The 13249-nt window shown below is 38.7% G+C and overlaps 1 protein-coding gene across 3 annotated transcripts; it reads left to right on the forward strand.

Moving 5' to 3' along the window:
• Positions 1–685: 685 nt before the first annotated feature.
• Positions 686–10194, forward strand: LOC104611179 (uncharacterized). 3 transcript variants are annotated; one of them, XR_737576.3, is made up of 10 exons: positions 689–1515; positions 1589–1655; positions 1982–2010; positions 2101–2309; positions 3798–3916; positions 7287–7382; positions 7481–7556; positions 9132–9285; positions 9578–9923; positions 10016–10194. XR_737576.3 is itself a non-coding variant. In XM_010278136.3 (9 exons), the coding sequence occupies exons 1-9, from the start codon at positions 1371–1373 to the stop codon at positions 9725–9727; spliced, it is 1083 nt and encodes a 360-aa protein (XP_010276438.1). In that variant the 5' UTR covers positions 686–1370; the 3' UTR covers positions 9728–10194. The 3 variants fall into 3 exon arrangements, 2 of the variants coding, with proteins under 2 accessions (XP_010276438.1, XP_010276437.1); XM_010278136.3 differs by having other exon boundaries at positions 686–1515; positions 1944–2010; positions 9578–10194; XM_010278135.3 differs by having other exon boundaries at positions 9578–10194.
• The last annotated feature ends 3055 nt before the right edge of the window (positions 10195–13249 follow it).

Consider the following 13249-nt stretch of genomic DNA (forward strand, 5'->3'; position numbering starts at 1 on the left):
ACCAATTGTATGTGGGGCCCACCTTGAAAAAATGTATGTGGGCCCCACATACATGTCCACACATGGACCCCACATGTATGTCCACCAATGGCATGTGGGGCCCACCTTATAAAATGTATGTGGATCCCACATACATGTCCATGCATGTCCAATGGTATGTGGGGCCCCACATACATGTCCACACATGGACCCTCATGTCTATCAATGGTATGTCAGGCCCATCTTGTAAAATGTACGTGGACCCTACATACATGTCTACTAATGGTATGTGGGTCTCACATTAGAAAATATATGTGGGCCCCACGTATTAAATTAAAGGTTTGTTGGCCAATACACGACATTCACATTACCAAACTGTATTTTAGCTTTTATGGTCTTTTGTAAGATCTATGTAAAATATTTCAACCAAACAGTATTTGGTCTTCAAAGATCTCTTTTCAAAATCTCATCCTGTCTTTTAACCATTAAATCTTGTAACGGATCTTCCGGAAAAGACTTGCTAAACAGGCATGAAGTACTTCTAAAAAATATTTGTACAACAAATAATTCTTTTAACGGATCTATGTAAATTGTTTTTGTGAATTTTTGTATTTTTGGGGAAATTCATAAAGGAGTAATTCCTTGATTTACATCGGATGCAGTGGGCCGGTTGAGCTTGAAGGGTGTCCATCTTCGCTACACGGCCCACCCAGTGAAGGCAGTAGGGAAAGGAAGGCCGGATGCTTCATCAATCACCAAAGGTTTTGATAAAAAAATCTCTCTCCATGCACTATGTAGTCTGTTGCAGACAACAGAATCGAAAATAACGAAACCTTGATGAACAAGCAATTTTGGTGGGAAATAAGAGAAGAAAGAAGGGGTGTTTCCTTGCGTCCTTCCCAATCGTATTCACTATTCAGATCAGTCTAAACTCGATCAAAGTAGAGTCGAACAGTTTCTTCCTCCCTACCCTTTGCAATCAAACCATTCAATCACAACTACAGCTCTCTGCAACTCATCCCCACTGCTAATTGAGCCTACTTATCTTAATCAAATCCCAGCACCCGCGGCTCTCCGTTAAGCAGCTTCGAACCGTATCTGAAGGCAATATCTCAAGGACGGGGCTTTAAGCTTCTCAGTGAAATTGTAGCGGCAATTGTGGGAATTAAGCCTGCATGCCTGTTAGTTTTCGAATGAAACAATAACACTTCGGATTGCTGTGGGTAGGATTCGTGGGCAGAAGATCCGGATTTCTCTTTGAAATATAGTTTGATTTTCCCCTTTGGAGAAGGGAGAAAAACGAGAAGGATGACGACGAAGACGGCAATGATGTACTGGAGGGACGCCTTGCGATTCGTTTGCTCTGTACAGTTCTGGAGAATGGCGGTGCTATGGACTTTCGCTCTCGTCTTCTCCCACCTGCAGTTGTTTGTCAGAGCACTCTTCTCTCGGAAGTCTCATTCCTACCCGCGCTGTTCTCCTCAGCCCATTTTCACAACCACAACCACTTCCATGCCTGTTTGCATCGTCACCGGCGTAACTATTCCACCTTTCTTTTCCCTTTTGTATCTATTTTTTCTTCCTATTTCATATGTGTTCGTTGTTGCAGGCCACGTCTGGTTTAGGTGCAGCAGCTGCGCATGCCCTTTCCAAGGAAGGATTCTATGTCGTTCTTGGTACTTTTCAATTTACTGTATCATGCTCTGTAAAACTTCATGGACTTAACCTTCCTTTTTAAGGCCATACTTGGTTATCTAGCGAAGAGCATTTTGACAAGTGAAGCCATTTTTTTATCAAGTTCGTTGTCTTCAGATATCCCTAACCATCCAAGACCTCTTAATCAATCGATTAGGATTAGTATCTAGATGCCTAGTTAGTTCTTGTGTTGATTGAGTTTACAAGTAGTAGTTGATTTGCTCCTCTATCTTGGAGAAAGGATGACCTTTCTTCTACCATAATTGCAGCTGTGAAACTGAAATTTATCTATATCTAATATTTGCAGCCGGGCGGTCCTCCGATTTGTTATCAGAGGTGTGGCTTAAGTCTTGAGTTTATTATCATCCCCCCTCCCCCACTCCCAATTCATTCTCTTGAGTGTTTGTCCCTTCATTTGCATAACAGATTATCAGAGAGATTAAGAAGCGAAATAGAGACGCCCATCTTAAAGCATTTCAGGTAGACCTGTCATCATTTCAATCTATGCTCAAGTTCAAAAATTCCCTTAAGCAGTGGCTCTTGAACTCTGATATGCACCCCTCCATCCAACTCCTGATAAACAATGCTGGGATATTGGCGACATCATGCAGATTCACAGCCGAAGGCTTTGACCAGTAAGTTTAACTAACCCCATCCAACATGCCTTACATGGTTCATGTGATTTTAGTTTTGATTGCTTTTCCTTCTTTGTTCCATGCACTCTGGAAGCACCCAAAATATATACAATCATTATAAACTTACTTGATAAAATATCACGAGTTGCAGGTTAAAATTCATAATTTGGCATTGTATTCATTATGATCCCTACTTTTATGATGGGTCAACAAATGATAGTGAGAAATAGGAATTGGTGTTGATCTGAACGCATGAGAAAACTAATATTTTTTAATCAAAAAAGCAAAAAAAAAGAATAACATTTTTATCTAATTCTTCATATGCTTAACTATTTCCTTGGAATGATTGACGTATTTATGGTTCTTAAATCCTTTTCTGGGTTCTATTTCACATCTTTTTGTTTTTTTTTTTCCTATTTTTCCTTTTTGAAACAAAGATCGAAGATTTGGTGGGATTTTTCAAAAAGGTTTAAAATAGCGTCAACTGATATTCTTTATTTTTTATTCAGAACTGAAGAGAACGTTGCCCGCATGCTGGGTGGTGAAGTATAACTGTGCTCCTTGAGTTTTGACTGATGAATACAAATAGGATTGATGGGAGACATTTACAGGACAGATATAAAATTGTACTTTTTGGTCCTAGAATGTTGGACCATTAGGCCTCAGTGGTCCAGATGAACGCAGCTACAATGAGGATATTGAGATGGATAAATGGGGATAGAAGGGATAACCATGGAACTTAGGATGGGATGATTGGCATTAAAATAAGAGAGGCTATGACATAGCTTTGTCAAAGTGGAGGCCTGTGGCTGCAGTAGTGAGCAATGCTTTATTGCAAACTGAAGGCTATAAGAAGGCAATAGGACAGCCCAAAGGATAATGGATCTTGTAGTAGGACAGCCCAAACTGACACTCATTCTTTACCAAGACAGTCATTGGCCATGAGTATACACACAACACACAGATACATATGCTACATTCATATGTTAATAATGGGTATTTTGTCTCATTATCTTAACCGGAATACGTTCTAATCAATAACTCTTTTCTGAATTTTACTGCAATTTTTACCTTTAATAGTTTTGTTTAATATGAGCAAATGAGAAGTTTTGAGATTAACCTTTTTCATTTGCTTTTAATTTTCATGAATTGTTAGGTCTTGAAGCTTTGTGTTATGCATTCAACTATTAAAACACTTGAATGATATTGTACATAAAATTGGGATTAAGTTGAGGTTTCTTGAATATGAACTCAATTGGAAGGTTCTCTGTCTCCCATCTTAGGCATGCGGTTGTGGTTCAATCCCAGTCCTACGTACTGATAGAGCAAAAAACTTCTTGTGAATGACATTTTATTTGTGATTTTTAGAGCTCCAAAATAGGAATATATACCGTTTGCTATTTCATTGTTTGTTATTATGTAGTTGTCTTTTAAGGGGAAAAACATAGAACATGTGCTGATAGGTTTTCTGACTTTCTGTGGTCACAGGATGATGGGGACAAATTATATTGGTGCATTTTTCCTAACTAATCTCCTCTTGCCACTACTTAGAAGCAGTCCTGTTCCTTCCCGGATTGTTAATGTTACATCCTTTACCCATAGATGTGGTGAGCATGCTTTAATATCCAATATGCAAAGCTTCTCTCTCTCTCTCTACATATATATATATATATATATTTGGTTCCTTTAGAAAATCTTGTGTGATATTTGGTTCCACATATTAACAGTGGCCAAGAGTAATTATTTATATTTGGATCCCCATCTCAAAAGAATGATGAAAATGTTATCTTTTATCTTCCTTATAAAGGTTAAACTACAATTCTGGATCTATTGTGGCTATTACCATTACAGATTTATCATTTGTTATCCAATTTCTTGAACAATAATAGTTAGTGCCTCATCAATTGGGATATTTTCCGAGTCCTCGAGTCTTCTAAGTGCTGTTTTTTTTGGGTAAATTACAAAGGCCCCCTGTACTATGGAGTCAGTGATAATTACCCCCTGAACTTTTTTTTGCAACAAAGACACCCTGAACTTTACTTTGCAACAAATACCCCTCTGTATTCTTCTTCTCCGTTCAGTGTTCAATTTGTTAATACCCATAGCCATTATCAAGTGAAACTGGAAAGAATTATACTCAGTTCCCTTAACCATTTTAGTATTTTATTGATTACAAAGTCCTCTCTATACCAAGATTCATCATGCCTTCTGAAATTTCTGTTTTTCCATATCTTCCAGTCGATTGATGAGGGGTATTGCACCCCCGATAAATGAGAGAATTGGTCTGTGAATGATGCATTAAGCACCCAGCTACAAAGTCTTGTACGAATTCCATGGTTTAACCCTAAACCCCAAGAATGGACTGGAATGTAGGGTGGAGTCTGAAGGATGCTCTGGGATGTAGGGTGGAGTCTTCCTTTCACATACCTGGGCCTTCCCCTCAGGGGAAACCCGTCATCTGCAAGCTTTTGGGGCACTGTCATTGAGAAATGTGAGAGGCGGCTGGGTACTTGGAAGCGGAACTCTCTCTCCAAAGGTAGTAGACTAACTCTCATAAAGGCTACACTCTCAAACCTCCCTAATCTACTTCCTCTCTCTTTTCAAAGTTCCAGCTAAGATTAGGAATAGATTGGAGACCCATCCAAAGAGATTTCCTTTGGGAGGAAAGAGGAGAGAAAGGTTTTCACTTGGTGAATTGGAAAAATTGTTTGCTTGGGAAGGTGGGATAGGCTTGGGACACATCTCGGAAAGAAATCAGGCTTTCCTTGGGAAGTGGCTTTGGAGGTTCAAGATGGAACAAAACTCTTTGTGGGCCTCAGTCATCTGCAGCAAATATGGTAGAAGCTGTTGGGGATGGGGCAACTCTCTTCCTTTACTAGTTCATTCCTCTCGAAATCCTTGGAGTGGTACCCTACAGTCCTTTGCTTCTTTCTTTCCCCTTCTTAGACTGAAAGTTGGAAATGGTAATACCATTAAATTTTGGATAGACCTTTGGTGGGGAAATAATCCTCTCCGTGAAGTTTTCACCTCTCTTTTTAGGTTAGTGCGTGCGTGATAAACAAGCTCTCATTTCTACAACCTTGATAAGAGGATCAGATGGCGTCTCCTTCAATTTCAATTTCTGTAGAGAGGTGCAAGACTTAGAAATCCCCGCTATTTCTTCCTTACTCTCAATGCTCTTAGAAGTCTTCATCCTTCCCTCCTAGGGGTGTGACTGAGTCGAGTCGAGTATCAAGCTACTCGAGCTCGAGCTTGACTCAAAAACATAGAGCTCGAAACACGACTCGAGCTCGATTGTGTTTCATATATTTGGCTCGAACTCAACTCAAGTTGATACTTGCGATATTCAAGCTCGGCTCGACTTGAGCCGGTTATAAATAAATTGATATTAAAAATTATAAATAAATCAATAATAGGTATTTTAAAATTTAAAATATATTAAAAATATAAATAAATTAATATCACAAATAAAAATATATTTTGAAAATCAATTATAAATGTATTCATTTATATTATAAATAAGTTAATATAAAAAACTTAATGTTTATTTATATTATAAATACATATATTAAAAAATATAATTTTTTTATTATGAGCTTGATTTAGCGTAGTCCTTGTTAGTATTGTAATTACTATTATTTTATTTGTTCTTTTTATCTTTTAGCCCTATAAGGGCATTCTTGTAACTGTACATACCTTTTATCTCTTTAATATAAAAGAGACTCTTTGGGGTGGGGGTCGACTACTCTTGACACCCCTAAATCTGTTTTCTTCTTGCTCTGAATTTTGTTCACATGGTATCAGAGCAGGTTGCTCTTTGATCTTCCTTTTCTCTGATCCACCTTGTTTTCGTGATCTATTGAGAACCTACATCTCTGCTGAGTGGTCCTGGACTGTTTTGATCTCTCCAGGAACCCCTTTTTTGTTTTCTGCGCATCCAGAGAGAGAGAGATTTTATTGGATCTCTCTCGTCTGACCTCCGTTTGCAACAAGAATTGAAAGGAGTTGTCGCCTAGCCCCTCTCAACATATTCTGAAATTTTTACGGAGACCCGTGAAGTTTTGAGAGAGATGTGGACTCTTCTTCTTGGAGGTTGCGCCCAAACTTTCCTTTTCTAGATTGTGTGTTCAACTTTTCTTTGTTTTGGATCTTGAACAATCTCCGGTGAAAGTAAGGGGTTTCTATTTTAGTTTTTTTGACTCTCTTGGATTTATTACAGCCTATTTCACTCGTCTTTGGATCAAGTTTTACTTCAGTTTAGTTTCTTTAAACTTCAACCGAACCCTATTTTGTGCTATTCTCTTGCTGAAATGGCTTCAGACAGAGGTGATATCATTCTTGTAAAGATGAATGGACAGAACTATGAGATGTGGAAGTTCCACTTCGACTTTTGTGTTGAGGGAAAGGGTTTAGAAAGATATCTGAATGGAATGGTCACCAAATCGGTTGAGACCGAGGCCAAAGTTTTACAACAATGGAAGTTGGATAATGGATAACTTGTTTCTTGGATTCTGAGTTGCATGTACTGTATCACTAGGAACTAGGAAGGATGTTTACCCCATTTTGAAGATTCTACTCTCCTTTGTGGTTGAGCACTTCTTTCAGCTGCGTGTTAATGTTCTCAACTTGTGGGAGGTCTTCAAGATCATCCATAAACAGAGATAGTTAACATGAATTGCCACACTACAACCGTTCCTATCCCTTGCCAATTTCCCAATGTGTCAAGGACAATAATTTATTGATTCCTCTCACCAGTTCCTTCCACTTATTTGGACCTAAATTCATCAATCAGAGCAATTTCCATGGTTCATCTTTCACAAATGTTTTATTTATTTTATTTTTGTTATTTCATTGATATAGCTAGAAAAGCCTGAATTGTGATGCATGTGGGAGATCTGAATATATTTTTTGATATATATTTAAATGCATTGTTTATTGATAACAAAAATTTAAATGCATTGTTTCTTTCTGCTGCAGTATTTGATTTACAAGTTGACGAGGAATCTTTGTCTGGAATATGTTTCTCAAAATCAAAACAGTACCCATTTGCTCATATTTATGAATACTCCAAAAGTAAGTAAAATGTGCTGTAAGAATAAATGCAAGTACAGTCTCCAGAACTCTATCCTTTTTCTTCATTCTAATCAGAATATGTGGTTCTTTTATGACAGTCTGCTTACTTCTGTTCTCTTATGAGCTTCATCGCCAACTTTACTTGATGGACAAATCTCATCCAGTCTCCGTCATGTATGTGTTTACAATCTTGACATGTTATAATTATTATTAGTTTTATTTGGATTGTTAATTAGAAACTTAAGTTAATTGATCTAAAAAAGAGAAAAATACAGCAAAGCCCTTCAGGAATGGGAAACAACAATGGTCCAGATCATACACATCAATGCAACTACATGAAGTATGTATAAGTGAATACAACCCAAGGCCCAAGAAAAGAGTTAAGATTTATGCTGGGATAGAAGATCCTCGTTATTACTCTTGTTTCTTTCACCTCCAGTTCTGGTCAGGCTATCAGCTAAGGAATTGGCAATCTTTGGACCCAACTGAATGAGACATTTTGACTGCCAAAGGCCTACCCCCCAAATATGATGATCTAAACTCGCAATATTATGCTTTTGAGAAAATTCATGAACTGATTATTGGAAATCATATTATCCTAAGTCCATTATGCAAGTGGTGAGAAAGTAATAGCTGAGACCAATAATGGGTGCATGAGTGCCATGACCTATGAATCTCAGGTAGAAATCTACCTGAATCTGGTACATCACCATCTAGTTAATAGACATGTTTCTAGGCCATCCTAGAAGTTCATCAAATATCCTAAAGGATGTGGTAGTTTGCATGGTTTCAATCATGTATTTCAGGCTTTTTAGTGATTTTTTTACATTCTTTGTTGTGAATTAGATTTGGTGCTGGTTTGGCATCCCTACATGTTCAAATAATGTAATTGATAACACTAACCATATATGATACTATTTTTTTTTTTATCAATAACACTTTCATTAATTCATCAGTATAAAATTTACAAGTGGAAGACAAACACGCTTATCTTCCAAGATTCACAAACACTAACCATATATGATACTATTATACTAATACGAATGGTTTGGGGGTTGTTTGGTTGTAGGAATCAATTTTCTTGATTCCGAATTGTAAAATTACCATGTCAGCTGATTCCCCAGATCATGTGAAAAATTCCATTTGGTAGACCAATTCCTCAAAAATTAGTAGAGGATTGGTTAGTACCGGTTTTCATGATTTGGGATGAGGCCTGAAGCTTTGGGAGATGGCTTTGTGAATCAGGAGGTGTTTTTTAAATCAATTTTCATGGTAGTAACATGTGACTACCAATGATGTTGCAACCATGGTTCAAAGTATCGATACGCCCGTGTACCGGCAGGGGCGTAATGGTACTTAAAACGACACGATTTTGTGTTTTTTTAGTTTTTTTTTTAAATTTGGTTTTTAGTAATGTTTTTAACTATATCTTTTATTAAAAAGAAACAGCTTCCTGAAACACCTGTAAATAGGTGTATCGTGACGAAAAGATACGATATGCTCGATATAGGGCGTATCATATTGATACTTTGAACCTTGGTTGCAACTGTTGGATGATTTTTGGAGAAATTGTTTTGCCAGCATTATTTCTACCAAACATGTTTTCTTGGAGAAATTTGTGAGTCTCCAAACCCCTGAAAATCACTGATTCATGAGGAAGTAATTTTGACAGATTGATCCTTCCAAGAAAAGACTCACTTGGTATTAGTAGAAATATGTTTGTTTTGGTTGAATTTCTTTATCTTGCAGTGCTGTAGATCCTGGGGCAGTAGAAACAAAAATTATGCGAGAAATTCCTTCTCAACTCTCTCATTTGGCCTTAGTTGTTCTGAAAGTTCTGGGTTTCTTACACTCACCTGAAAGTGGAGTTGAGCCTACTGTCGATGCGGCCCTTGCCCCTCCAGTAAGTATCTTTAGTTTAATATTGGTGTCTAGTGGCTACTATCTCCAAATTTCTCTGACGTTAAAGGGCAATCCATATTGCTAGGGTATGTTGTCTTGGCCCTTGAGGAATCTCTCTCTCTCTCTCTCTCTCTCTCTCTCTCTCTCTCTTTCTCTCTCTCTCTCTTCCTCCCCATGTGTGTGTTGGCCTGGGAAGAAACATGTAATGGCATACTAACCTATATTGGTGCCATCAATGATGTCATGTAGATGAATAATGTATAAACTTACTAGCTATTTGTGTTTCATTTCAGGAAGCATCTGGAGTGTATTTTTTTGGAGGCAGAGGTAGGTCTGTCAGTTCCTCTGCACTATCTTATGACACTGAACTTGCGAAGAAACTATGGACCAGCTCCTGCAAGTTGTTTATAGGATTGCAGCATACATGTAGGGAGAATTCCTAATTTCAACCTCAACCAGAAAAATGAATTATTATGTAGCAAAAGGGTAACGTCCAGATAATACAAGTTTTGGCTATCTACACAATTTCTTGATGGTTGAGTCCAGTGGAACAGCCAAGTGATCCATATTGTGTGCTTATATGATGTACCCAAGCTTCAGTCAGTTCCACGACATAACTAGACAAAGCGATGTGATCAGGTCCAAAGGGTTTCCTGTTTGTTCCATCTTGTTCTACGGGAAAGGAAAGTTCTTTAAAGATTTTGACCCTGTACCTCTAATCTTGGTTGCAGGCTTTGTGTTCAATGCAACTGAAGGGTCTATCAGTCATAAATATTTCAAGAACAAGTGTTTCATGTATCATTCATGAAGCATGAAGGTGCCAATTGGCTCAATTGGTAAGATCTGTGGCTGGTTGTAGCGGATACTCTATTTCTTTGATAGCTAGAATATATCTATTCATCTACCACAATATTAACCAAGTCCTATACATTGTGAGTCCCGGTAGGGTAAGTGTGCCAAAAAGCAAAGTCCATTCTTAAAGTTTTAGCCTTTTGGGGCTATAGAGTGAGACGGGGTATTAAAACATCTATTTATATAACAAAAGGAGAAGGAAGCTAATTCACTTAAGGCCCCACTCGTTTTTTGATAAGTAATAAGTTTTTCTTGGGAAGCATTTATTTGGGTAAGTGTATTTATTCATGTTTTTTCATTTCTCAGGTAAATAAGGTAATAGCCATTTTAGTCATAAAAATCCATTATTAAAAGGGACAGTTTTGTCCCATTCAAGTGTTAGTAACTTTTCTCCTAGGTGGGAAATTTATCCACCTAGGAAATGATTATCATTTACCCGGGTAAGTGTGTTTACTCATGTTCTTTTATTTCTTAGGTAAATAAGGTAATGATCATTTTAGTCATAAAAATCCATTATTAAAAGGGGCATTATTGTTCCATTCAAGTGTTAGCAACTTTCCTCCTAAGTGGGAAAGTTGTTTACCCATTCTTGGTCAATGGAAACCAAAATCCTATTGACCAACTTTCCCCCCTCTCAAAATCTAAAAAACGAATGCTCCTAAAAGTTTCTTGGTCTTCATCAAAAGCCGGAGGTAAGACCAAGGGAGATTTTCATGCTCCTGCTCCTGAAGTGCTTGAATTACTTGCGTGGAATCCGAGCATATTAGAATGTGAGGCTTGTGTGTAGCACCTCCTAGATTTATTAAAAAAAAAATCCTTCTGCTTCACTAGCTGGATTCCTTGAAAGATAGTTTGTAGCTCTACTTCCTTAATGGTATCCCGGCTTTGGGATTTTCCTCCTACAATACCTAAAGGATCTGGTTGAGGAAAGGACCTACCTCTACCTCCAATACCTTAAGAGAGGGACCTTGCCCTTGCCTACTAAGGTTGCACTTCTCATTCTTGGCAATCCATATGTAGTATAAGGCTAGAATATCCAACACATTATCAATCTTGGAATATTTTTGTCATGAGTTGCCTATTGAATTGCCTCCAGGCATTGAAGTCAGGAATGCTGAAATAAAGAATCAAATGAGATGTTCCAAGCAAGGTTCAAAGTATCGATATGTATCGGCCAATATATATTGTATTGGGAGCACTAATACATCTTTATAGAGGGTGTATCGGGGTTTTGACTGGTTCAAGGGGTGGAGGAGCCTTAAACTGGCCCTCCTGAATCGGTTTTGAAAAAAATAAAAAAAAGGACCGATACTGCCCGATACGCCCCTATCGGCGTATCAGTATTATTGATATTTAGAACCTTGGTTCCAAAGATGGGCGCAAATAGAATTGCTTTCGCAAAGTCACAATGGCAGAAGAGATGTGATATTGATTCAGATTCTTGGTTACAAAGAGTACATAGACTGTCAGATTCTTGGTTACAAAGAGTACATAGACTGTCTTGCCCTTGATTGAATAGTCTCTTTAATTGGGAAATAATTGTTCACCACTCTCCAAAAGAGTAACCAATATTTAGTTGGGAGAGGAAGTTTCCAGATTTTTTTGAGCCATTTCCTTTTTCGGGATGAGAATAAAAAAGGCTGAGTTGCACGAATATAAGCATTTTTAGAAGAAAATTTCCCTGTGGGATAACCCAATTACAACCAAGATATATTGCACTCCTTAGGGTAAAATGGGGTGTCAATGATTTTTTGCAATTTCCCCCCACTGAAGAAACTTTCTACAACCCCCCCACTGGTAGGGGTGGCAATTTTCCCCGTCCCCAATGGGTACCTGGGCTCCCCGACCCGATAGGGTCGGGGATGGGGATGGGTCTACCCTTGAATCCTCGATTAGGGACGGGGAATGCAATCCCCGCCCCGACTCGTCCCCGATTAATATATATTATATTATATATAATATTATACATCATATAAGTATAATAATTATTATTCGTTTTTTTAAAGACTAAAACTTAAAATAGTAAAACACAAAACACTTCGACAGAGAGAAGAGAGAGCTCTATCTCTGAACCTTCATCTTCCACTATTCCTTCGTTGGTCGCCGATTCGCCGACCGTCGTCTCATCGCTGTCGCCACTCGCCTGTCGGGCATCGGACAAAGGATAGAGATACTTGAGTGATAGAGAAGAGCTACTCAAAGAAGAGTCATTGTCACCACTCGCCGTTTATCGTTGCTTCAACCTTCGTCTATCGTCGCCGAGTCGCCGACTGCCATCGCTGAGTTGCCGACCGCCGTCGCCCGTCGGACTCTCTCTCGTTGCCGATCTCAACTCTCGCAACGGTCCCTTCTCTCTCTCTCTCTTTCTCTCTCTCAGTCTCAATCTCTCAGTCTCAGACTCTCAGTGTGCATACATATCTTGTTGGGGATTCGGGCCTCCGACGGGGATGGAGGGGGGACTCCTTTCTCTGCTGGGGATCGGAAACAGGGATGGGGGTGATTTGGGGGTCAAGGTCGGGGATGGGGAATGTAATCCCCGCCCCGAACCCACCCCGTTGCCATTCCTACCCACTGGGTTGTTTTGGGAACCTTGTGTGAATGACATTTGATAATGAGTGTGGGTAAAATAGTATTTATACTTAATACTTTTTTAATTGAAAAGACAAATAAAGACTGAATTAGCTGAAGTATAATTTGTAGAGCTCCCAAAACAGTCCAAGCTGTTTTTTCCAAACCACCGAAGTGATCTCCACATCCTCTGTTCTGTACCGGAACAGATCCGGTGGTAGACTTGGGATCAGATCTGGTGGTTGTAGCGGAAGCTTATGTAACCCATAAAGCCAAAAAAGTGGCTGGTTATTGCAATATCTAGCAGTGGTGGTGACTGCTGATTGATTTGCTGTTTTATATGAAAGGGAGGAAAGGGAATTCACATTGGCACCCCACAGAGCGGGCCCCACATGCACATCTCAGCATTCATTTGGAATATCTTTCATAATTGTTATTGGCAGATTTTTCCAATACACAGTTGGGATGTTTTGTGGGGTGCACATGCGAATTCGAGGAAAGGATGTGTTTGACATTTTTTCAGAAAATTAATTCTGATAAATTTT

Source organism: Nelumbo nucifera, chromosome 2, assembly GCF_055504915.1.
Source record: "Nelumbo nucifera cultivar China Antique chromosome 2, China Antique-T2T, whole genome shotgun sequence".
Lineage (NCBI taxonomy): Eukaryota > Viridiplantae > Streptophyta > Magnoliopsida > Proteales > Nelumbonaceae > Nelumbo > Nelumbo nucifera.

Excerpts from the sequence above, each read along its gene's own strand:
- LOC104611179 (XM_010278135.3), top strand. The coding sequence starts at position 1,288 with ATGACGACGAAGACGGCAATGATGTACTGGAGGGACGCCTTGCGATTC. Across the intron at positions 7,383-7,480 it reads TATTTATGAATACTCCAAAA|TCTGCTTACTTCTGTTCTCT; the intron begins GTAAGTAAAATG and ends CTTTTATGACAG. Across the intron at positions 7,557-9,131 it reads TCTCATCCAGTCTCCGTCAT|TGCTGTAGATCCTGGGGCAG; the intron begins GTATGTGTTTAC and ends TTTATCTTGCAG.